This window comes from Eleutherodactylus coqui, chromosome 4 (assembly GCF_035609145.1).
Source record: "Eleutherodactylus coqui strain aEleCoq1 chromosome 4, aEleCoq1.hap1, whole genome shotgun sequence".
NCBI classification, from domain to species: Eukaryota; Metazoa; Chordata; class Amphibia; order Anura; family Eleutherodactylidae; genus Eleutherodactylus; species Eleutherodactylus coqui.
Genome location: NC_089840.1, coordinates 225,674,848 through 225,701,430, shown reverse-complemented (window position 1 = coordinate 225,701,430; position 26,583 = coordinate 225,674,848). Strand labels below are relative to the sequence as shown.

Sequence of the window (26,583 nt, the reverse complement as noted above, 5' to 3'; positions counted from 1 at the left end):
CTGCTTTGTTTGGAGCCCTTTGGTGCAGCATAGCTTTGTGATAGTAGGAGCTTAGACTGCTATTCTAGGTGGACCCAGAATGTTAGCGCCCTCTTCTGGATTGTAAGGTATACATCTATCAGTCCATCCATCCACATTTCATCTGTCATTATTGAAGTTGTTTATGGTCTTTCAAGCTTTGACTTGACAAAAGCATGAAGCCTGTAAGAAGATTGTATACTATTCAATAACTGTATGTATTATCATATCGCACATGCTTCATTTAGAATAATGGCCTTTATTAGAGCAAGAAAATGGATGAGTGCTTTAGAAATTAGATGATTGAGTCTCAAATGTAACATTTTTTTAAGGTTCAGAAAGGGAATCTTTGCCTAAAATAATCCCGTCGGCCTCATGATTTGCATCAGATCCCGGGGGAGGATATTTATATGGTAATATTATTATTACTTGGAGCAACACTGCCCCTCTGTGGATAGAGCAGCTACTACATTGTTATTGTAAATATAATGCATATGGAATATGTGGAACATCCGCCATCTGTCATCAGTCTTTATATATATATATATATATATATATATATATATATATATATATATAATGCAAAGAAAGCCTATAAACAACTGCTGTGGTAGATCAAACAAATAAACATTGTACCTATAAGGGAAATTGGAGATCTGCAGAAACGGGATTGCGCTATTCTTTCTATTGGTGGTCCATTTTAGTCATCAACAGTTCATTGAAATTCGTTATAATGCAGAAAGGATAAAAAAAATTAGCAATGCAAAATAATTATACTGTTTATTGCATATTACAGGACGGCCTGACGCCTCTTCACTGTGGAGCAAGGAGCGGCCATGAGCAGGTTGTGGAGATGCTGCTGGAACGAGGAGCCCCTATTCTTTCTAAAACTAAGGTTTGTTTGAAGATTAATTACAGTATATTGGTGTTTCTCAGGATAATTAAGGCTGTGATCATATGCCTAGCACCTATATAAAGAACAGCATGTGAAAAGTACAAGTACCCCTAGAGACATGGCATGTAACCCCTGGGACACATGTACTTAGAGATTTGCCTAACTTTATATGGAGGTCTTGGAACCAGATCACTGAAAGTTAAGTGGGCTTTACCAGGGATTAACTAGCTCCAAAATCTACATTCCTTTGACCATTCCTAGTATTTGTACACCTACCTGCTTGCCTAGTGCCTGTCATTGCTATAGCTGTCAACGGCAGCTGACTCTGGGCAGGAGCACTGATAATACAAGAAGCGACTGTGGAAAGTAAAGATTAATACATTGCTCTCCAACTCTCATGTAATCGTTTCTTCACATGCACAAATGTAGCAAAGTTTAACTTGATTGATAACGTTTTGTAACGGGTTATCCTATCTGAAACCATTGAAAATCTATTGTTATCTATCTGTGCATGTTTAACCCTTTGCAATCCAATTTTGGATTCAGGGTTTCCTAGGGGGGCTTTCTCTTTCTGCCATTATACAATGGTGCCATCTGCTGGCTAGAGACAGTACTGCAGTATGGGACATGCTGGAGAGGCCCCCCGACAACAGAGCGGGCAGTAATATACAGTAAGAATACCCTGACGGACGTCTTCCGACATCAGAGCTGTACAGCCTTCAATCAGAATGTCTTCAGACATCAGACAGTGGATTGGAAAGGGTTAACTGTGAACTTTTGGCAGAAACTATAATATTCAGCTTGAAAGAATATATAGCTGGGACATCTCACAAACATATACAATACTTTTAGCTCACTCTACTATCCATACATCAGCGGCTAGCACTATATGTAGTTTATATGTGTTCTCTATGTACAAGTGGACAACATCCGAATACTCTAGTTTCTCCCCACACACCAGAAACTATTGGTAGAGCCAGGACACCACCCACAAGGAGGAAGGTTCACAAGCCCATATATTTCATGCAATGGCTATATAAATAGTGTCATGCAATGCCTATATAAATAGTTGGGAGGGCTAATGCTTCCATCCAATAGGTGGCGCTGCAGAGGTATTGTTCCATCTTCCTTTTTTATATAAATAGAGTCATGCAGTACCCATAAAAATACTGTCATACCGTGCTCATATAAATAGTATCATTCAATGCCTATATCAATAGCTGCACACAATGTTAAAATGAGTAGCATCATACATCAACCAGATATGTTGAGATGAACAGTACCAAACATTCTGTCTTAGTGCCGCCTTAGCACCATGCAATCCCTTATAGTGTCCCATAGCATCATACAGTATCACTAGCACTATACAGTGCCCAGACACAGTTTAAAGTGGGTGTCGGTTACAGGCAACATTCCTCATATAGAGCCCACCATGCTAAAATAACCAAAGGAGCAGTATTTACTTTCCGTACCATCTTCTGCCATCATGATCCATCGTTGCAGCCCCACCGTTCTCCCAAAGTTTGTTGTAGCAGATGATATCACCAGAAGTCAAGTGACCGCTGCAGCATCACCAACCATTCCCCCAGCATCAGTACTCACATCGTGTGTACCATGATGCCAGGAGTTTGGAATGGCGATGATGCAGTAGTCAGGTGACTTCTAGTGACATCATCGGTCACAGCAAACACTGGGACCACCGCAGTGCTGCAGCTCTGGATTGCAGTGGCAGCGGACCGGTTAGTACTGATCCTTTGTTATTTTAGCACCGTGGGACGAATAGGGAAAAATGTTACCTGGTAACTGGACAATCACTTTAAGCATGGCCACAGACATATTTGTGGTCAGTCATAAACATTAGAATTAGTTAAGTGGCGGCTTCTCTCTACAGAAGTGAATGAAATGTAAAAATATAGATTATAGCTTGTTCTCACTACAAAAGTCAATAAAGTCTAACATACAGATCTGTAATTTAGAGTGTAGAGAATACCAACCAAAATTCTCCCATCAGAGTAGAAGACGTGGATCTAAGTCTACTGTACTAAGTTTTCAGCTGCTGTCAGGAATTCCCATACACTTCCACTTTGGATATTATTCTGGTCTTCCTAGTTTGTTAATGTCATGTCGGTATTACAATCTAGACTGACACATGCGCAGAGCAACAGGAAAAAGGCAAAATGTACTTCTGATGGTGCACATTAAAGCCCATGACCATGAATAAATGGAGCTTGGTCATGGGCCTTAAGTTTGTCCAATAGTAAAAATATGAGGCCTAATTAAAGCTCCTACTCCTGAAATCTCTCTGAGGTAGGGTCCTCTGATGTCTGTGACAACCGAGGACCCAGAGGAGAAGACAGTAGCGGTTTTTAACGGCTTCTGCCTTCTCTTCTGTAGGCTACATAGCGCCCTAAAGAGTGTCTGGTCCTTTAGAATGGAAACACCTTGGTGTTTAAGGGGTTAAAGTGTAAAAGAACCACGCCTTTTCTGAAAAAGCAAACTTTCCCAATCTCCATTCTTCTTTAAGTAATTGGAGAAGAGCTTAAGAAACTCATGTTTACCTGTATCTCACTATGCTTTCTTCTTTACAGAACGGACTGTCACCACTGCACATGGCAACCCAAGGAGATCACCTGAACTGCGTCCAGCTCTTGTTGATGCATAACGTACCTGTAGATGATGTCACCAATGACTATTTAACTGCACTACACGTTGCCGCACACTGTGGCCACTACAAGGTCGCTAAAGTCCTGCTGGATAAGAAAGCCAATCCTAACGCCAAAGCATTAGTGAGTACATTTAATGCAATAGTGCTTTACATTTTACTATTCTCTTAAAAAGGGGTTATCCAGTTTTAAACTATTGATGGCCTGTCCCTGAGGTAGACCATCAATAGTAGATCGGTGGGGGCTCACTGCCTCTGACCCGCACCGATCAGCTCTTTGCCAGGCCATTGCGCTTGTGCACGGAGCTCATTTTTGCAGGAAGCACACAGCTCCATTCCCACTGCACTGGTCAGACCTGGTATTACAGGCAAAGTTCCCATTGAAGTGAATGTCCTGTAATACCAAGCTTGGCCACTGTAGCAGGAACGGAGCAGTCTGCTTCCTGCAGAGAGTAGCTCAGTACATGAGCTCACCGTTTGGTAACAGCTGATTGGAGGGACCCTAGCGACAGACCCCCATTGATCTACTACTAATATTGTGTCCTAAGGATAAACCATCAGTAGTTTATAACTGGACAATCCCATTATATAGTTTATGATATGCATATTAAGTTGTAGTCTAACTTTACAGCCAAAGCCCATGGAGTAAATCACATAGGACCCATTATTAAGAATGGATTTCTCAACACTACATTGGAATTTAAAGGAAAGTTATGGTAAAGATGATAGTAGCTCTCATTAAGTGTCAGACTGCAAATAATACTGGCGTGACCACTGGACCTCATTCGATTAGGACATCCCACACTGCGTAGATGTAAAAGGGAGTCTGCCGTGTAATTCCCCACAAGTTCATCGTGTCTGACATAACCTTGACGCTGCATTGTCACTATGGTAAAGCTGCTCTCAGCACACACTGACACATCAGCCAGCATTGACTGCCTCATGAATGTTCCTAGTTAGATTTTTTATGAAGTCAGCACTTGCAGCCCGGGTGTCAGTTTGCATTAATGCCAAATGCACTAAAGATATGAGAGTCTCTGCTGCACTTACTATGTGATGAACAGACAAATTTGTGGGCACACCGCATGCGACCTGCCAAGCAATAAGCCCCGTCTTATAACTAAATACACGGCTCCGTTAAATTTTGGGGAAATAGTTTTTTTTTTAATTCTATTGAAAACGCATAAACAAGTAAAACTGTTGAAATCAGGAGAAGTTTTTGATACTATTGAAGTTAACTAAAACTTCATTAGTGTAGAATGTTCAGTGCATTTTGTCAGCTTCTTCTCTTCTCTCGGTGGCTGGTAGTCACTTCTCTGGGTGTGATTTATTATTTATGCCTGTCTGCCCTGATTTCTTTTTAACTTCAGCACATTACAGCACACCCAGTAACGTTCTAGTCGCATAGCTATTGCACATCAAGCAATCTGACTTCCTATTTCATGTAAAATGGAATGCTGTGATCATAATGCGGCTCCTGCGAATGCTGCCCGGCCATGTGCGGAGATACAAGATGGTGCCATTTAGTTGAATATTTCTGCCGTGTGTAGTGGTATAAATTGATCTTCTGTTCTGAATTACGGATCACTCACAGTTGCACGTAGCCTACGCAACTTTTTTTTTTTTTTTTTAAGAATAGAGCCACATAACTACTAAGCATTGCCATTCAGGCTCTGTCGGACTCTATGTGTAGGCAGATGTTTTTCTCTAGAAGTAAGGCTTCTAGAATGCCCAAATACATATGTACTTTCATGGACCATACCATTATTTTTTTTTTCTATCTGTTTCATACAGAATCCAGCAAAAAATTTCTAGGTGTTTCCGAATGAAACAGGAGACCTACTTTGGTAGAGGTCTGGTGCACCTCTAAGGCAGCCCTATTGCAGCTCTATGGAAAACGGAGCCACAATACAGCTGTATTCAGAAGCGTATATATACTCACAAATATGTGTTGTCTAAGACGTCAGACAGTAAGTTAAGGCTCAGATTCCCATGAAAATGAATGGGCAGTGGTGCTTTGTAGGCCATCAAAATACCTTCAGGAGCAATTAAAGATTTATATTACTGGAAATCTCAGATACAACTGCTATTTAGTGGTGCCTTGTCTAAAGTGTGTTAGACGTTTTTATTGTCAGACATTTTAAACCTCTTTGGCCTAGATTTTTTTGAAATAAGTGGGTTCCAAACTCGTAGACCTCTACCAGTATCTCCTTTTGGCAAGTCCTGTGAAATTTCATCATATATCACATGACCGCTCCAGCCAATGAGATGCTGCAGTGTCAAAGCCCGTTCTCCTGGCATCAGCCCGCACATCCAGGATGCCATGATGTCAGGAGTTCAGAACGGTGATGCCTCGACCTCTGATTGGCTGCAGCAGTCACATGATATCTGGTGAGATCATCCTTAATATCGAACACCGGGGCTACAGTGTTGGATCGCAGCCACAAAGCACGGGTAAGTATAACGAACTTTATTTAGCACAGTTGGTAGTATAGGGGGGAATATTGTCTGGTCACCAGACAACCCTTTTAGGCTCGCCAAACACAACAATGCTCTAATCTTGACTTCTATGTAGAGATGAGCGAACGTACTCGTCCGAGCTTGATATTCGTGCGAATATTAGGGTGTTCGGGATGCTCGTTACTCTTAACGAGCACCACGCGGTGTTCGGCTTACTTTCACTTTCCTCTGTGAGACGTTAGCGCGCTTTTCTGGCCAATTGAAAGACAGGGAAGGCATTACAACTTCCCCCTGCAACGTTTAAGCCCTATACCACCCCCCTGCTGTGAGTGGCTGGGGAGATAAGGTGTCACCCGAGTATTGAAATCTGCCCTTCCCGCGGCTCGCTACGGATGTATTCTGACATTAGTTCAGGGAAAGTGGTATCATGTTGGAGCTGCTATAGGGAGAGTGTTAGGTGTATTGTAGGCTTCAAGAACCCCAACGGTCCTTCTAAAGGACATAAATCGTCTCTATATGCGCTCTGTGGGGCCGGCGGCAGCAGCGCCGACCCCATTGAGAACATATAGAAGACAAATCCTTCTTTTCTGCCACAGCTGTAACAGCTGTAGCAGAGAAGAACGATGTTTGCCCATTGAATTCAATGGAACCAGCAATACAGCAGGTTCCACTGAATGCAATGGGCTGCCGGCGATCGCAGGATGAATGGTCGGGAAGGGGTTAAATATATAACCCCTTCCCTGCAATTCATCCAGAAATGTGATACACTAAAAATATATACCGGCGTATAAGGCAACGGGGCGTATAAGACGACCCCCCAACTGTCACCTTATACGCCGGCAATACAGGGGAGCAAAGAATAAAAAGCATTACTCACTTCTTCAGACGATCTGCGCCGCTCCTGTAGACTGTCACTCCTTCCTGGTGTTCTGCGGTGCTCCTGCAGGCTGTCGCTCCCTCCTGGTTCCCGGCAGAGCATTGCTTTCTCTACGAAGGGCTTTAAATCCACGCCTCCAGAAACACACGTGCCTTCAGCCAATCACAGCCAATGACAGTGATGTCATTGAATTGCTGTGATTGGCTGTGTTTCTGGAGGCGGGGATTTCAAGCCTTTCATAGAGAAAGCTTTAGTCCGTGGACCAGGAAGGAGTGACAGTCTGCAGGAGCGGCGCAGATCGTCTGAAGAAGTAAGTAATGCTTTTTATTCTTTGCTCCACTGTATTGCCGGCGTATAAGGTGACAGTTGGGGGGTCGTCTTATACGCCCCGTCGCCTTATATGCTGGTATATATTTTTAGTGTATCACATTTCTGGATGAATTGCAGGGAAGGGGTTATATATTTAACCCCTTCCCGACCATTCATCCTGCGATCGCCGGCAGCCCATTGCTTTCACTGGAACCTGCTGTATTGCTGGTTCCATTGAATTCAATGGGCTAACATCGTTCTTCTCTGCTACAGCTGTTACAGCTGTGCCAGAGGAGAACAATCTTTACGCTGACAGTGCGGGGGGGGGGGGGCCCACTCTTGCCGCTATTGTGGCTTAATAGTGGGACCTGTGAACTTGTGATGCAGCCCAACATGTAGCCCCTCGCCTGCCCTATCCGTTGCTGTGTCGTTCCCATCACTTTCTTGAATTGCCCAGATTTTCACACATGAAAACCTTAGCGAGCATCGGCGAAATACAAAAATGCTCCGGTCGCCCATTGACTTCAATGGGGTTCGTTACTCGAAACGAACCCTCGAGCATTGCGAAAATTTCGTGCCGAGTAACGAGCACCCGAGCATTTTGGTGTTCGCTCATCTCTACTTCTATGTAATTTTGTGCACCTATCAAAACATTTTTTTTAATTTTAAAAATTAAACCTACTTGTTGCCAAAGCTCTGGGTCTAGTATCACAATAAGTACAATACAGATATCTTTAAATTACAGACCTGTTATTAAAGTCAGACTGATGATGGTAATCAAGTAGGACCACTGCCAGCCTCAAAAAACACTATAAGACTGGTGTAAATTTTTGATATAAAGATGGCTGTGGATGTGTGGCTCCGCTCCTCAGAAATCAGTGGAGTACACAGAGCGTTCCATAGCGCCTGTTCATTTTTGTAAATGGCTAACTCTACATACATATGTCACAGCGCTCCGCTGCCACTACAGGGGCTGCTGTCTGATGCTGTCATCCTCCATGCGCTGCATGCCATGCCTGTTTCACCGCTGGGTCTATTTTCTGCCTGTCAGACACACATGCCTCTGCCCCTCCCCTTAACATACCAGCTGCCATACCTCGACTCTTATGTCATGATTGTAATTTCTTTAAAAAATTCTCTACAGACAACTATTTAATCAAGAAAGACAATATATAGAAGGAGTTGAGCTAAGCAGCAGCACATGTGAAAAAGACTTTGATATACTGATAGATCATAGATAGAACATGAGTCAACAGTGTGATGCAGCAGCAAAAAAGGCAAACACAATTCTGGGATGTATTAAGAGAAGCATAGAGTCTAGGTAATGTAAGGTAATTATCCCCCTCTACTCTTCCTTAGTCAGACCTCACCTAGAATGCTGTGTCCAGTTCTGGGCACCCCAATTTAATAAACACCGAAAAACTGGAGAAGTTCAGCGAAGAGCTACCAGGATGGTGATCGGTCTGCAAATCATGTCCTATGAGGAACGGTTAAAGGATCTGGAAATGTTTAGCTTGCAAAAAAGAAGGCTGAGAGGAGACTTAATAGCTGTCTACAAATATCTGAAGGTCTGTCACAGTGCAGAGTTATCAGCCCTATTCTCATTTGCACAAGGAAAGACTAGAATCAATGGGATGAAATTGAAAGGGAGGAGACACAGATTAGATAGTAGAAAAAAACTTTGACAGTGAGGGTGATCAATGAGTGGAGCAGTTTGCCATGGGAGGTGGTGAGTTCTCCTTTAATGGAAGTCTTCAAACAGTTGCTGTACAAACATCTGTCTTGGATGATTTAGTGATCCTGCACTGAGCAGGGGGTTGGACCCGATGACCTTGAAGGTCACTTCCAACTCTATGATTCTACATAACTAATCATATGACGCAATTACTGGCAGATATGCCCATATATAGATTCTTCTCTTTAATTAAGGATCTACTTTGCAAAAATTAATAGTGAATTGGCAATTTACAAATATAACATTCTTGTCATTTCTCTACGTACAGGAGTGTTCCTAGTTTAGCTAACATTTCACGGGTGTAGCCAGTGATGGTGCCATGTGGTAGAGTACTAATTTTCAGAAAATAAGTTCAAGTATTACTTTAGCATCATTTCCCTTACCGCCCACCATCCAACAACCTGTCATCTAGGTTTATTAGCTTCCGTTCTTTCTCTCCAGCTCCTTATATAACCTTTAATGATAGAAGACCTTTTGGAAGAAAACAGAAGTCTCTTATCTGCAGGTTGTCGTGCGCTTCTATTCATGCCATATCAAACTAACAAAGTCTTCCCAACAAATGGAAGTACTTCACAAAGAGCCGGTTCACTTGAGTATTTGTGTCTGTGTCGAAGAACCAGGGCTACTTTTTGTGTTTAATGTAGACGTGTCATCAATGTGTCTATTTTGTGGGCTGAACCAATATGACATCATCGTAACTTGTGACTTCACTGAAAGTTATGTTTACAAGCTACTCCTTCCCTGTTGTTTGGACGTACTGCTGTGTACAATAACCACTTTCTCACATTGAAGTATTCGGTTAATAGAGATTTGCCTAATATTTTATCCATCCATTGTTTAGGATGAAAAAAAAAAGATTTTTAATTCTTGTTTTTTTAATCTTTGCCATTTTATTGCCTCTACAATAAAGTCTAATATTTATGGATGCTGAATTCTTTTTTTCTTTTTCTTCCTCCTCATTAGAGATGAGCGAGCATACTCGCTAAGGGCAATTACTCGAGTGAACATTGCCCTTACCGAGTACCTGTCCGCTCAGAAGAAAAGATTTGGGTGCCAGCGGGGAGTGGCGGGGGAGCGGGGGGGAAACGGAGGGGAGATCTCTCTCTCCCTCTCTCACTCCCGCAACTCACCGCTCATCCGCGCCGGCACCCGAATCTTTTCTTCCGAGCGGGCAGGTACTCGCTAAGGGCAATGCTCGCTCGAGTAATTGCCCTTAGCGAGTATGCTCGCTCATCTCTACTCCTCATGTGTCCGTAGATCAGCCGAAGGACTTGCAGTGAATCCAGAATGTTTCTAAGAGTGTTTAATTTTGCATTTCAGTAGATAGCGATCGTATAGCCAGGGAAAGCTGCCTCAAGTCATTTTGACTTCCAGACTTGAAATGTAATACATTTATATCATCTATCTAATTGCATTTAAGGCATTTTCTGACCTTTTAGAAATTCTGTACATGCGATCAGAGGAGTCTCCTACTAATGTATAATTTTACGTTTTATAGTGTATACAAATCAGTCCTATATTTTAATTTTATTATGCTATCCACCAAAAAGTTGTGAGAAGTTTTGTATCTATGGAAATATTGCAGGAAGTTTATTCAATTCTGTATGTCTGCATAATTGATGCAATAGGAACCGTGTAGTTTATGTAATTCACATATGTCTAAGTAGGAATTGTATTTTTTTCCATGTTCGGCGTATCACAAGATGACAGGAACAGGACATGTCCACCTCGTGGGAACTAGCTGTAGAGTGCTTTATTACTAATTACTCAGAGCTCACCTCAATCTGTCACATTAGAGGCAGACACAGATATAAACTAGTGGAGAATCACATTACATTTATCACCCTGCAGTATAGTATTATAAGTCAACTACTCAAATGTATGGCTGACCATATGGAATACTGTATCAAAAGTTTTAGGCAGGTGTGAAAAAGTAAAAATGCTTTCAAAAATAGAAGTGTTAACATTTTTTTTGTGAATGAACAAAATGCAATGTGAATGAACAAAAGAGAAATCTACATCAAATCAATACTTGGTGTAAACAGCACTTGCCTTCATTCAACATCAATTCTTCTAGGTACCCTTGCACAAAGTCAGAGATGTTGTAATATTATAGCCAGGTGTCTGATGTAAGAAATGGCCAACGTTGAGGACCATAGGCTCAGTGGTCGGCCAAGGAAACTTAGTGCAGCAGATGAAAGACACATCCTGCTTACTTCCCTTCCAAATCACAAGATGACCAGCAATACCATCAGTTGGGAACTGGCAGAAACCAGTGGGACTCTGGTACACCCATCTACTGTTCAGAGACGTCTGGCCAGAAGTGGTCTTTATGGAATAATTTCAGCCAAAAAAGCCACACCTTCAACGTAGAAACAAGGCCAAGTGACTAAACTAAGCACAATAACGTAGGAACTGGGGTGAAGAAAAATGGCAGCAGAAGTCAAGATTTGCAATATATTTAGCTGTAACAGAAGGCGGTTCACAGAAGGGCTGAAGAGCAGTACAATAATGAGTGTCCGCAGGCAGCAGTGAAGCCTGGTGAGCGCGGTACAATAATGAGTGTCTGCAGGCAGCAGTGAAGCATGGTGAAGAGCGGTACAATAATGAGTGTCTGCAGGCAGCAGTGAAGCATAGTGAAGAGCGGTATAATAATAAGTGTCTGCAGGCAGCAGTGTAGCATGGTGGAGAGGTGTATAATGAGTGACTACAGGCAGCAGTGAAGCCTGATGAGCGTGGTACAATAATGAGTGTCTGCAGGCAGCAGTGAAGCCTGCTGAGCACGGTACAATAATGAGTGTCTTCAGGCAGCAGTGTAGCATGGTGGAGAGGTGTACAATAATGAGTGTCTACAGGCAGCAGTGTAGCATGGTGGAGAGCGGTACAATAATGAGTGTCTGCAGGCAGCAGTGCAGCATGGGCAGAGATGGGGATTTGGTCAGGAATAATTGTGTTCTCAATGCTGAAAAAGATATGCAGGTACTTGCGCATCATGCAGTACCATTGGGGAGGTGTCAGTGGCTCTAAAATTATTCTCCAGCAGGACAACAACCCCAAATACACAGGCAATGTCATTGAGAACTATCTTCAGGGTAAAGAAGAACAAGGAGTCCTGGAAGTGATGATATGGCCCCACAGACTCCTGATCTCAAAAATATCAAGTCAGCCTGGTATTACATGAGGAGGCAGAAGGATTTGAGCAAGTCTACATCTACAGAAGATTTGTGGTTAGTTCTCCAAGATGTCTGCAACAACCTCCTGCTGAGTTCCTTCAAAAACTGTGTGCAAGTGTACCTAGAAGAACTGATGCTGTTTTGAAGACAAAGGGCGGTCACACCAAATATTGGACTGATTTAGATTTCTCTTTTGTTCACTCACTTTTGTATTTTTTAAATTGACAAAAATGAAATATTAACACTTCTATTTTTGAAAGCTTTCTGGCATTTTCCCCACACCTGCTTAAAACCTTTGCACAGTCCTGTATGTTCTTTTGATATATACAACTGTGTTTTTTATAGATAGTTATGTAGATATTTAAGAAACCTTTGGTATCTCTATTTTCTCTGCATCTGATTTAATCAATGTTCTACTCATTATACATGAATGCTCTTGATTACAGTAATTGAAACCACAAAGCAAGTTGAGTTATGAAGTATCATGTGATAGTCTGTACTCTGTCATTACTAAACATTCAGCAATGACACACCATGGTCACATTCAGGACTGGGTTTAGAGAAAGTGTGGCCCTGGGCAAAATTGGAAATGGGGCCCCGAGTACTCAAATACTGCATTAACAGCATAGTTGCATTCTAGATATTCAGGAGGAGCAAAGTCCTAATTTCACACCGGTGAGTGCAATATTGGGCCATGCAATGTCTTCGTGGATGTGAGGAGTTTTTATGTTAAAATCGCCTCGTATCACTTCAGGGAAGTAGCGGTCCTGCCACGGCGGAGAATCGAGGAGTGTTTACCATTTTTAATGGGTAAACTTCGCAACGCACTCGTGTGCACCTTGCACATTGTGTGATGCTGTGCCAGCTCCATTAAAAATAATAGGCGATGGAATGCGAGGCGTTCTGAGGGAACGCCCAAAGATAGGTCATGCCACGATTTTTTCCCACGCCGCAATGCCATAAAAAATTGTATAAAAGTGTATTTGACTCTATTGAAGGATGTGGTTCATATTCGTGCGGAATTTGTGCATCTCGCAACACACAAATCTCACACGATTTTCTCAGGAATGTAAAGTCTAAGCTTACTGCATACTGAATATGCATTGACCTCAGAGACAGTACAGAATGCAATAAGCTCCCTCTAATGGAGGCTGCAGCTAGACAACATGCAATGGGCACCTCTGAGTCAGTTTTTTAATTGCATTGGGTACTGGTGTAGTATGTCGCCACCGGACGTAAGAGGTGGCGACATAAGACAGCAGTTGACAGAAATGTTAATGCCCCCAGTTTGTGATTGGCTGGGGGCTGGCTTACATTGGGAGCGTCTGGGCGGCGGTACAGTGGAAGAAGAGAGGACAGTGGTCGCGGGAGCAGGAGGGGCGGTGGCAGGCTTTGTGCACTGTTGCTGGGGGCACATGGCCAGGCAGCCGCAGAGAGAAGGGGGGCTGGGAGCGCAGTGCGGGGGCACATGGACAGGACAGTGTCGGCGGGGGCACATGGCCAGCCGGCCGCAGGAGGAAGGGGGCCAGGAGCGCAGTGTCAGGACCGGAGTTGTGCAGCCATTTGTGGCAGGGATCAAGGGTTAGGGTGAGGGGTAAGTGTAACAGTTAGCCTAATATTATTAAAGTAAGGCTAACTGTTACACTGACCCCTCATCCTCCATCCCTGCCAGAAATCATGGCACGCTGCTCTCTGCCTCCCCAAAGCTGTGCTGGGTCCGCAGCCAATCCGGAGCTAAGGGTGTGACAGAGGCGTTCCTCCTATCAAACCCCTAGCTTCCGGTGGCGTCAAGGTACACCAGTACCATTGCATTTTCTGTATTATGGGCTAAAAATGTTTTTGTCTTATGTTTTTATTAAAAATTTAGAACTATTTTTCTTCTGCAGCTTGCATGTATTATAATGTATTATGTATTTCAAGCTGCTCAATGCCATTTACTATCCATTCCATCAGGTGGCCTCTTTTGACTCCTCTAAGTTGGATTCTGATTAAATCTAAGTGGATTTCATTTGATCAGAATTTAGCTTAAATGGGGACTCAGAAGAGCTGAAGACTGAGCTGCCCGAGAGCTGATGTCTGATGGGACTGATAGTGAACCATATCAAGCAGCTTGCAATACGTAGTACATCATAACATGACTGTTCTTCATAAGGCAAACAAAATAATATGATACCTTTTAATGGCTAACAAAAAGAGATGATGTTACAGCGAGCTTTCGAGACTACTTGGGGTTTTCCCTCAGGCAACACTTAGTTGTTTTGAAAGCTCCCTATGACATCATCTCTAGAGATGAGCGAACGTACTCGGTAAGGGCGATTTCGCAATCGAGCACCTCGATTTTCGAGTACTTCACTACTCGGGTGAAAAGTACTCGGGGTCGCCGGGGGGCAGGGGGAGGCGCGGCGGAGCGGGGGGTAGCAGCGGGGAACAGGGGGGAGCCCTCTCTCCCCCCCCCACTCCCCGCTGCAACCCCCTGCTCACCCACAGCGCACCCGAGTACTTTTCACCCGAGTAGTGAAGTACTCGAAAATCGCGGTGCTCGATTGCGAAATCGCCCTTACCGAGTACGTTCGCTCACCTCTAATCATCTCTTTTTGTTAGCCATTAAAAGGTATCATTTCTACAAGACTACTTTGTTTCTCTTAATAGTAGTAACTCAAAAAATGCCCACGCTCATAAGATAGTGTAATAGTTAAAACAGTACTTACTGAGGGAGAACCTATTGTCAATAGAAACCCCTTCCAGAAGTAGTCCAATCGATAGGGTATTGAAGTTCAAGAAGGTTTCTTCTTAAAATACAAGGTAGTCGCAACGCGTTTCAGTGATGAGTGATCACCTTTTATCAAGCATGACAATATGAGACAAAATACAACATATATATAGCTATGAACATATATATATATCGCTATGAAGAAATGCAATCCGCACACAACAGAGGAGGAGTTAGAGGTGGGGAGCATCATTGCTCCAATGATTACCCTACTATGACTCAGGGTGGTGCTTCTAGGTGGAGTCAAATAGCAGGTTCTGGGAAGGATTCATGTATTGGCATCAGGCAATAGGCTCCGGCACTAAATCAAATGTCATTACACTGCCAAAGAATTTTGCGTGATGTATAGAGGAAAAATCTATTTGGATAGTCTAGGGGGAGTCTGACGCAGCGGGGATCCCCGCACACAGAGTCACATTTTACTCTACTGGATAACATCCTACCAAACTTTTTCTGTAGACATTATAATGTGCTGGAAAATCCCTTTGCAGATCTTGTTGTGCGTCTGCTGCAGATCCTATCCTACGTAATGGAAAAAGTAACACCCGTGGTGAAAATCTGCTAAAATCGACATGCTGTGGATTTAAAATCTGCACCGCATTTCTTTTTCCACACTATGTAAACAAGATTTGTTACTGTAATATGCTGATGATTTCTGACCGCATATCCGGATGGCAAATACACATGGTTCCTTCTATTTGTGAGCAAACCCTTCAGGTCGAACCAAAACACTAAAGTAGTGCCTAATTTTATACTTGTATTTGAACCCTTCCCTAATTGCAGCTCTGCAAGTGATTAGCTGGTTGCCACAGGTCCTAATGTTCAGGATTGAAGTCCTTAACATTTTCATAAAATGTGTTAAAAATAACCCTCAAAGAGGTTTGTGTATCACCATGCTACCTCACTGGCCAGCTTCTATTAGAGTTCGATCAGAGTACATCGCCATCATGCCAAGTCATCAGCACAGTTCAGTGGCGTGCAGCATTATAAATTTCTATTTTTGCTGAGCTTGGGGAATCCTTGTCCTTGAAACGCTGAAAAAAAATCAGTATGTGTCAGAAAAGCAAGTGGAGCTTTAGAGGTTATGTATGTCCTACAGGGAGCACCTATTATGGACTTCACAAACAGGGAAAGTCCAAAAGTATCCAAACTTTTATCTAGAAGCTATATGAAAACCTCTTCCTCATTTGAAATTTCTTCTATAACATAAAAAGCAGAAGCATCTACTTTTTGGATGCATGGACCAGTGACTAGTGAAGAAAACACAATCCATAACCAGTAGGACCAGTCAATCCATGACCAGTAGGACCAGTCAATCCATGACCAGTAGGACCAGTCAATCCATGACCAGTAGGACCAGTCAATCCATGTCCAGTAGGACCAGTCAATCCATGTCCAGTAGTCTTGAATGAGGCAATGACTCGGGGGCTCATGAATGTTATAGCTATTGCAGTGGCTTTCCTCATCATGTAGAAGTGATCTTTCACTTTGGATAGTATTCACCACATCAATCCATATATACAGATATAGCAAACATTAACTTGACATTTAATGCGTTATGATAATTTAAAGGGGTTGTTTGGTTACTGGACAATCCCACTTCAATAGGAGCCCTTGTCTTAAAATAAAAAAACTGAACTGTGATCACTCTGCCACCGCCAGGGCTGCAGTCCCACTTTGGTCCCGGTGTGTGTTGTGACAGGTGACCGCTGCAGCCAATGGAAGGTTGCAGTGTCATGTTCCTGAACTCCTGGCATCATGGCACTCAGGATATGAATGCCGATGCCAGGAGCATGAGTAGTGACACTGCAGTCTCTCGTTGGCTGCAGTGGTCACTTGATTTCCTGTATCATCATTGTAAGGGTGACGCTGCAGCGGCGGAGGGGTAAGAAAAGTTCAGCCTATTATTTTAATACAAGGGGCCCTATTGCATTGGGACTGCATCCACACCGTAGAATCGTATGTAAGAGAACTTTTACTACTTTTACCATGAAGCTACTAATGGAACTATCTTTTTTTTTTTTCTTTCCAACAGAATGGCTTCACACCACTTCATATTGCCTGCAAGAAAAACCGGATTAAAGTAATGGAACTTCTCCTGAAACATGGAGCGTCTATTCAAGCAGTCACTGAGGTAAGTAAGTACTAGTAGTATTTTGAGACTGGTGAAACTGTGGAGCTATTGAGAAGTGTCATAAAAAAAGAACTTTATGGCATTCACATTGCTATTGCATTTCTTATTTTTTCATAATCTGACACTGTGATGGGCAAATGTCGGCAAGGGCATAGGTACCATAAAGACTTCCCATGTGGCCTGCTAAATAAGCTTACAGACCACAATTATACATTCAGGAGGATGAGCTGTAATCTCCTTTATTATAACTGTGTGACTAGTTTCAGACAGCATAACCCCAAATAGATCTGAGCCGGTCAGGATTCGGATCACGTGACCAACTGAGGAGAGAGAGGCCAGGAGTTTCAGATAGAAAGGAATAACTAACCAAGGTAATATTAGCTGACTTGTATATACTAAGGGGATAGCTACATAATGAAAAAAATTTCACCAAAGTTGCCCTTTCACCTTTAGGCACTCCCTTGTAACAGAGGACTAGAGGGTTTGTGGTGGGAGGGCACTACTAGTACCAATATCAAAAAGTTACTGTTTTTGCAGTAAAAGTTGGGCTTACTAGTGGTTGGGCCGCTGAAGTTTTTCTATCTTCATCAACATACAAGAATTTGTATGTATTATTTTGTGGCCAATGTAGTCTACTGAAATTTGGCATTCTGTTCATGACCTGAGAAGATTAGGGTAGATCAGGGCTTTGTAAAATTCCTGCCTCATGTATCTATGTAATATAACTGCTTATTTTTCTGTTATTGTCTCAACATTCTTGTGTAATGACCTCTACATATTAGTTAATTGTATGTATGTCTTCTTTGCAGTCCGGCTTGACCCCTATCCACGTTGCTGCCTTCATGGGACATGTCAATATTGTTTCTCAGTTAACGCACCATGGAGCATCACCCAACACAACCAATGTGGTGAGCTGGTTCTTTGATCACTAAAACACATGCAGTATTTTGAAATACAATGTAGCAAATTTACATTTGCAGCGCAGCTTGGTTTGCCGTTTGGTACAACTTCTTTTCATCAATGCTTTACACAGGACTTAGGGGATATCTGCTGCCTTATTATTGCACAAATAATGCAGCATCAATTTGTTATATATGGAGTCAATTAAAGCCCAACCTTCCACTTCCTCTAGAAGTCCAGGTAATGATGAGGAGATATGGGAATTTTTTAGATAAAGTACTTCGGGTGATTTTAGATGGAACGTCCCATCTAAACGCGAGCCAGCGGCTGAACGACAAATGAGAATTGTTTGCTTCTCGCTCACTGTTCATTTTCTCATTGAACAAGTCAACGATGAATCTGTTTGTCTAAAAGCCTCCTTACTCAGACTCCTCTCATCAGAGAAGGCAGGACGGCTGCAGCACCTCTACACTGAGGACATCATCCAATGCCTTATACTGGATATTTGTTGTTCTCTAGAGTCGCTAAATCTTGACCTCTCCTTTGCATTGTGGGTAGGCTTGTATTTACATACAGGCAATTTGCTAGGGCGCTCCAGTAGAACAAAGAGTGCCTTATGTGGCCCTATCAGCCAGTTAATGTATAGGAGGCTTTAGTGTTAATGATTAAAGTGTAGACTCACATTAAAATTATTATCTAGCTGGGTAACATCTTTCAACAAACACAATTTAATACACTTTTAACAGCTTTGTTTACCATCTCCTGGTCATGACCAAAAATGAATAAAACCGGTTGGTTGCTCCATAGTAGTTTGCACCATTCCTTATACGAGGGGCTGCTGATAAGTCTTTGGCTTTACCCAGAAAGAAACGAGATAGGAAGATGAAACTTTACATTTATTCCACATCCTCTCCACTGATGTCAACACACTTCTTACATCGGTATTCCAAGTTCTGTAAGCCTTGCATAAAGAAGGATTTTGCTTGTGCCTCAAACCAGTCATCCGTAGCAGCCATGGCATCAGAAATGGTGTGAAATTTGGTGCCCTTGAGGTGTTTCTTCAGGTTTGGAAACAGATGATACTCGGAGGGTGCTAGATCTGGTGAATAAGGTGGGTGGTCAAGCAGCTGGAAGCCTAGCTCCACCAGTTTTGCCGTGGTCGCTTGTGCAGTGTGAGCGGAGGCGTTGTCTTGCAGGAACAAGATTCCTTTGGACAGCTTGCCGCGCCTTTTGGCCTTCAGAGCTGCCTTCAATTGGTCCAAAAGTTCAATATAATACCTTGCATTGATGGTGGAACCATTTTGAAGGTAGCCCACTAGCAGCACGGCCTTCTTATCCCAGGACACAGACGCCATCACCTTAGTGGCTGATTTTTGCACCCTGAACAACTTTGGGCGAGGAGAACCACTGTGCCTCCACTCTTTTGACTGCTCCTTGGTTTCAGGGTCATACAAATAAATTCAGGTCTCATTCATAGTGACCAGTCGATCCAGAAAGTTCTTATCAGTCCGGAAACGCTGACAAATGGACTGGGAAGTTTTCACTCGCATGCTTTTCTGACCTGTTGTCAAACATTTGGGGACCCACTTTGCAGATAGCTTCTTCATGTTCAAATGTTCATGGATAATGACACAAACACGTTCACCAGAAATCCCCATGATGTCTGCTATTCCTTTAGCTGAAATCCGCAGATTCTCCAGTATGAGGTTGTGCACAGCATCGACGATCTCCGGAACAACAACCTCTCTAGTTCGTCCAGGACGTTCCTCATCATTGGTGCTGAAGTGGCCCAGATTTAAATTTGGCAACCCAGTTCTTAACTGTAGAATATGAAGGGCATTGATCCCCCAATGTCTGCGACATATCACCATGAATATCCTTCGTGGACTTTCCTTGCAGAAACAAGAATGTTACCACTCCTCTGCTCTCATTTGCTGTGAATATCGCCTTAGACTCCGCCATGTTGTTTTCCCGCGTGCCTAGATCACTGTTGCCATAAGCTACAAACACAACATTTTGAAAACATATATTAGACACATAAGGCTTTCATATGATGTAACATTCGTTACCATAGAAACAAAAAAGAACACAAAGCCAAAGACTTATCAGCAACCCCTTGTATAGCATCTAACATCTCAGGAATCAGCACTACTACCTACATGCCTTATAACTGCACAGTAATCTGTACCCATCCCATGTTATCATATAACAGAACAGTAGTCTGCACCACTCCATACATGCTGTATAACAGCACACTGCTTTGGAACCAAGGCCAACTTTAGTTATGTGTGACTTGTGTGGTCACCAGCCTCCAGCTTGTAGGGGGCACACCAGACAGATGTAATCTGGAAGCAATCACCCTCCCCAGGGTCTGCCCGAGCAGATGATCTTCTTTCTCCATGCAGCAGCGGATTGTGGTGCTACATGCATTGTCCATCTCCTGGCTCTGTTTCTTTCCCTCTGATGTTCCAAGGCACTGCTGTTCGCCCATTGGCACCCCTGTAACACAATTGCTTAGTTCTGATACTGTATTCATGTTATAGGTTTGGTTCTGGTGCTGTATTTATGTACTCAGCTTGGTTCTGGTGTTGTATTTATGTTATTGGCTTGGTTCTGGTACTTACTGAGTTGTTCTATTGTGGGTAATCTACTATCCTGCTGCTTTCTGAACAGCAGAATTTGGTGCAGCATAAACCCGAACTGAGCTTTTAACAAAGTTCTACTGGAAACAAGGCTCTACTGGTTCGGTTCGCTCCACCTCAGTCCTGAAGGTCCAGGGCTTTTATGGCTCCTAGACAGTGTCATACACCCATTTTAGGAGTCTGGTGAACTTCCGGTTCTGTTCAAACTAATTGTGACCGGCCCAAACTTTTTGCAAACGTTTAGTGAACCTACTAAACCAAACGTACAAAAAGTTCACTCATCACTGACTGTAATGTTAATGACACTGGTACAAAGTGAGTCAGGAAGTTTTTGTACATTGCCAGTAAAGATTTATCTAGCACATCGTGTAAAATTGCATTGTATTGATTTTTAGAACAGTTCCTTATCTTTTAAGCCTGACCAGTAAACATGATATTCTCGAGAGATTTTTTTTTTCATCTTTTCAATTTATTTTGCTGCCAACAGCAAGTTTTTAAAGCACATGGAGGACACACATGCTGTGTACCTCCAGCTACATTAAACAGCAGCCTTCTATGTTCGAGATATTGATTTTTATTACCCATGTGTCCTATGCAGCTGGGATACTTTTAGATTTGGGTTACACCAAAAATAGCCCGTTTACTGGCATTGCTGCTATTTTTCAAGATAAATATGGTCTGTGCCCCGAAAAAAAAATTGCTGGGATTAGATTTCCTCCGATGATTAACGTTGGTTCCCAGACTCATGGCAGGTTTTTTTTGTTTTCCTCCTTCGATTCCAAAAGCAAAATAGATTTGGACATCTCTCAGAGGCAACCATATGTTTACATAGATGCTAAATGCTAAACTCCATTTCAATATACAGTATTATGACATGATTAGAGTTTACTGTCTAATAATGTACTATGCACAACGATGTGGAATTGGAAGTAATGAAGTAATTAATATATAGTAAAGTTTAAATAAAAGTCTGCTGGCCATTTCTGGTACTACTTAAAACTTTTAAAAAACTTTTTGCTTTAGGGCTAATTCAAGTAGCTGCCATTCCCTCTTTTTACATCATATCAGTAGTTCTAAAACTTTCTGTATTAAATGAAATCCAGTCTGATTATAATTATGCAAAGTGCATTAGGCTACTAGCTGAAAATGTCCAAATCTGTTTTCTATGTCTACAGATGTAGCAAATTTTAACTTGACACTTATCATGCTATAATGTAGCAAATTTTAAAGTTACATTTGTATGCCGCATCACCGTGTACAATGCGTTAAATGTCAAGTTAAAGTTTGCTATATCTCTGGCGTTAGGGATACATGTACTATATATTTAGTTGGTTATAGTAAACTATTTACTGTATCTGCAGTGGTTTGCCATGTTGACCCTTTAGGCAGGGTTTTATGTCAGTGATACTTCCAAGAAAGCGAATGCTGCCCTTATAATGTAGTTTTATGTGATGTCCCTTCCTTGCTTAATGATTCTTGCTTGTATTAGTAATTGGCCTTTTTGCGTTGATGTTCTAGAGGGGGGAAACGGCGCTCCATATGGCTGCCAGAGCGGGTCAGTCTGAAGTTGTCCGATACCTTTTGCAAAATGGAGCTCAGGTAGAAGCTAAAGCAAAGGTAAGCGGTATTCTGATATACTTAATGCTGGACTAGTGAAGTGCGTCGGGGATCAAGACCAAGTTGGCTTTCAGAGCACATTTAACAGGAGAAACATGGGAATGAGTATTGAATCCTGGTATCAGTTTTTTTAAAAGAAGTTTTCCAACTGTGTGGGAAACAGAGATTGCAAAATTCCTCCTCCTTCCCCCTACATCCAATTGTACTGATTTTCCAACTTTCGACATTCTTTATACTATAGAGGTCTTCACCCTTAACTTCACATATCCATAAAGGTGTTTAAAAAGGAAGAAAAAAGTAGATGTTGGATGGATAACCTCTATGGGCTATCCAGACAAAATTCAACTGGAAACCGCACAGATGTCCCACGATTATCCAAATGCAATGGTCCGTCCTGGAAGGATCAGCCCTCATCTATCCAAGGGTCGTATGGATAAATGGGAGTCGGACATCGGCATACTGTAACTGCATTACTAGGCAGGAAATACAGCTGGCAAAGTTTTGACACAAGACACAAGTGTTTTTCTTGTGACATACATAGACCATACCACATAAATATATAGTAAATAAATAAAAAGACCACAGAAAGGGCAGGGTCTCGCGCAGCATCTTCTCTGTAGCCAAGATCCAGCCAAGATGTGGTCAAAGCTCCAGCTGACTGCGGCACATTAATAATTTAAGTGTTACCTGGTATTCATTCCTAATGGCCATTCGGTTTAAGCAGAGCATGCCATTTACAATGAAGGGGAAGATAACAGCAGGTAGGACCCTACTATAAATGATGCCCTCAATTAGCATAGTTAAAATCTTATGTTATACCATCCATGTCATAACCTCAATGAATTGTAAATAACGTGATTCACATGAATAAATAGTGCAGTATTCAATCATTCCTATTTTAGAGGGGTTGTCCGGGTCTCAAGTATTGATGACTAATTCTTAGGGTACTGTAAGCCCTAAATAAATGATCAGTGGGGGTCCACCGCTGGTCAGCTGTTATCTGCCCTCTTTTCAGTATGTACGGCGCTGGAAGCTTACAGCTCCATATACATTGCAACGGCCCAGGTTGGTAATTTAGGCAGAGCTTCCATTGAATTCATTGCCTGCATTACCAACTGGCTGATTTTTGCAGAGCCAGACCCTTGTCCTCCTCAGTTTCCCCTAATGCTATTTCAAGTAGCCAAATATAAATCCCCATGTCGTTGCACCACTACTACTCGTTACAGTTTACCCTGCCAGTATTTTACCCTACACCTGCTTTTCATTTTATTTACATTACTGTAGAACATATTGCCATTTGGCAAAAAAAGATAAAAAAGCAAGTATAAAAATATTTAAATAAAATACAAATTCTGTATGCAATAATATACCCAGGGTCCGAACACTGTAAGACCTACCAGGGTCTGGTTCAAATTCCCTGTTCATGGGTAACAAATCCTCCAGATCGTCCCACAGGACAATTCAGTTCTTTTTGAGGTTCCTGAACCTTATTATAAGCTGCGAAGAGAAAGAAGAATAGAACACATTATATACATCCTTGGCCACGAGAGGCACTGACAAGAAACAGCATCTGGAGAAGGAAGGACTGAGCGGTCAGCGGCGGTGGGGGCAGACAGATGAGCGTTCCACAGCGCCTTTTTCTACCTCGATTAGATTTCCTCAACTTGTACTTGGATCTCGAAAGATTTCGACATAATCTAAATGATTCTTTACAGACTACTATGTAAGAAAGAGAGCAGTGTGGTATGAAGAATAGATCTGCATCTCATATGCTGACCTTGAAATCTCGATGCAGCAAGAGGTGGACTATGTAGGAGCCAAGGAATAGAAGCCATTCCGGGATTATTCTTGCTTTTTTTGGAAGGCTGAACAATTAGAGCAAATACATTTAACTTTCTCCTTTCCGTTCTTAATATTCCATATAGTGATAATTGTTCCTGGAACCGGGGGACCCCAAGGCTGTTTCTGGGAAAGCAGAGTAGTAACCAATAATACCACCATGAATATTAGCCTTCAGATTTGACATCCTCATGAATAATTATGCAGTGATATGTTCTCCGCTTCTATATTACTGCAGAACTAAGAAGATTCATACAGAACTTGGCAAGAAAACTGGCATCACCCATGTTAGAGGGAATCTGGCATGTTGGAACATGCAGTCTAATCTGCAGGCAACATGATTGATATATAGCTTTGTGGGAAAAGATTCTAATTTGTATTTTATACATTTACGTCTCTGCTCATTTGGGGCCTAGGAGTCCAGCGGGTGATCTTATCAGAGCTTGACAACTCTCTTTGTATGACTGTGCATAAAGAAATAGTTGTCAGTCACTAATGGCTCCACCCACTGGACTCCTAAACTCTGAACGACCAGAGATTTAAATTAATAAAATACAAGTTATACTGAATCCTTTCCCACAAAACTATATATCAATCTGCTCGGCTGCTTCCGCTCCATAGGACGCTGCCTGCAGTTTGGACATCATGTTCAAGGTGACCAGTTCCCTTTAACCCTTTCCCAACCATCTCATGTAAATCTATGGCAGCTAGCAGTGTGCCAGTTTGCTGAGCTGCCGTATATTTACGGTCACCCCTTCCAGCAGCAATCACAGGCTCGCCGCTTCTTCAAAGCTCTTGCTATGGCTGCAATTAACAGCCTCTGGTCCATGTGCCCACATCAGAAATTAATTAGTTCAGGTCCTGATAACAGCTCTTGGATCATAAGCTGTTAATGACAGCCATAACAGGGTCTCTGAAGAAGCAGGAAGTTTGTGATCCTCTGGTTCCGGCCACAGGACCAATCAGTACCTGCTGTGAACATTCAGGGGATAGGCTCCCTCTGCATATATGCCAGTTGGAGACATGCAGAGAAGATGCTATGTGCATCCTTTCTGTATGACTGTGAATACAGATCGCTGCTTACAGTGATCTAATGGGCTGTTACCAATAGTGATCTGTAAGTGGGGACAGCAGGGGACAGATAGATAATGCCCTCATAGTATAAAAAATAAATAAAACCGAAAAGAAAAACCCAAGAAAGTGTATACCTCTGCAAACTCTCATCACATACACCAATTTTAGGCATCCTGTGTGCCATAGATGCGTTTTGCATAAGCGTCATAGCATAAAATAATTTAAAACATAAAACCGCCAGCCACCAACATTAGTCTCTTCTACCGAGACCCAATGTGCTTTTGTGCCTTTACTAAAAATGTCTCTAATTGGATGATTATCATCCACATACAGAGGCTGCACCTAAGGGCTTATTCTAACGTGTGTATATCGGACAGGTTTTTACGCCTGGCTGATATGCCCTCTGCAGGGGGAGGAGTGCACTGAGCTCCCGCCCCCGCTACTGTTTGCAATTGGATGGGCGGGACGGGGGCGGGCTAAGTTCAGCTCAGTGCACTGCTCCCCACCCCCGGTCCACCTCCTCCCCCTGCAGAGAGAGACAGCGTAAATTGGCCGGGCATGAAAACCTGGCTGATATACCCACGTCGGAATAAGCCCTAAAGCTAAGGAGGATAGTACGTTGATAGCTAAAATAGGGTTTTTGGTTTTGATACTATGGCGATATTATATATTACACAATATATACATATGGGAAATCATTAGACATGGGAGAACTGGAGGACTAATTTTTGTGGTAACAAACTCCAATTTTAAATGATAATAAAGCTCCATGTGACCTGCAAGTAAGGGAAACAAAATATTTTGGGGTAGTCTAAGAACCAAAAAAAATAATTTTTGGTCACATTCACACGGGGTACCGCAATATTGTCCTGGATATCACGCTTGCCAACGTTTGTTTTTCATGGCGATGTGGAGCTTTTTTTTATTCAAAATCGCATTGCTTCTGTGAAATTGTGATCCTCATGTGCGTGGTTTATGCACATCGCTAGTGTTTCCCATTGCCATAAAAAGGGAACTTTACATTGCATGCTATGCAATTGCCATGTGATGGCTTTTTAAGGTCCCATTGAAAACAAAGGGTGAAGCGTTCCAAGGCAGCACCTAAAGATGGAACATGCTGCGATTTTTTTTTTCTTCCTTGCAGCATCTCTGGAATAAATCCATTCAAAAGAATGGGTTTTAAATTCGCAAATTTTGTGCACATCGCATTGCAAAAAACTCACGTGAGAATAAGACCTTGGAATGCAGCATTCTAAAAGGTGACATTTTGCTCCGAGCCCAAAACACCCCTGGTCATGAAGGGGTTAAGATCCTGAATAAGTTGGCATGACAGCCAAGAATAAGATCTATATGGTAAAATATATGGACCTGCACACAGCGATCGGATACGTATGACAACTTCAGCAGCTTTACTTAGTAAGCGTACAAGGTGGGGGGTACACAGGGGTGGGGGTGCTTACAAGGATCATGCATGGATC

General features: G+C 42.4%; 1 protein-coding gene across 6 annotated transcripts in view; it reads left to right on the top strand.

The window, feature by feature from the left end:
* ANK3 (ankyrin 3) overlaps positions 1 to 26,583 on the top strand; it is a 331,375-nt gene that overhangs the window by 152,630 nt on the left and 152,162 nt on the right. For all 6 annotated transcript variants that reach the window (XM_066600799.1, XM_066600801.1, XM_066600798.1 and 3 more), the window contains 5 exons: positions 815 to 913; positions 3,502 to 3,699; positions 16,935 to 17,033; positions 17,843 to 17,941; positions 22,094 to 22,192. In XM_066600799.1, coding sequence (XP_066456896.1) covers positions 815 to 913; positions 3,502 to 3,699; positions 16,935 to 17,033; positions 17,843 to 17,941; positions 22,094 to 22,192 — 594 coding nt within the window. The remainder of the gene's footprint in view (positions 1 to 814; positions 914 to 3,501; positions 3,700 to 16,934; positions 17,034 to 17,842; positions 17,942 to 22,093; positions 22,193 to 26,583) is intronic.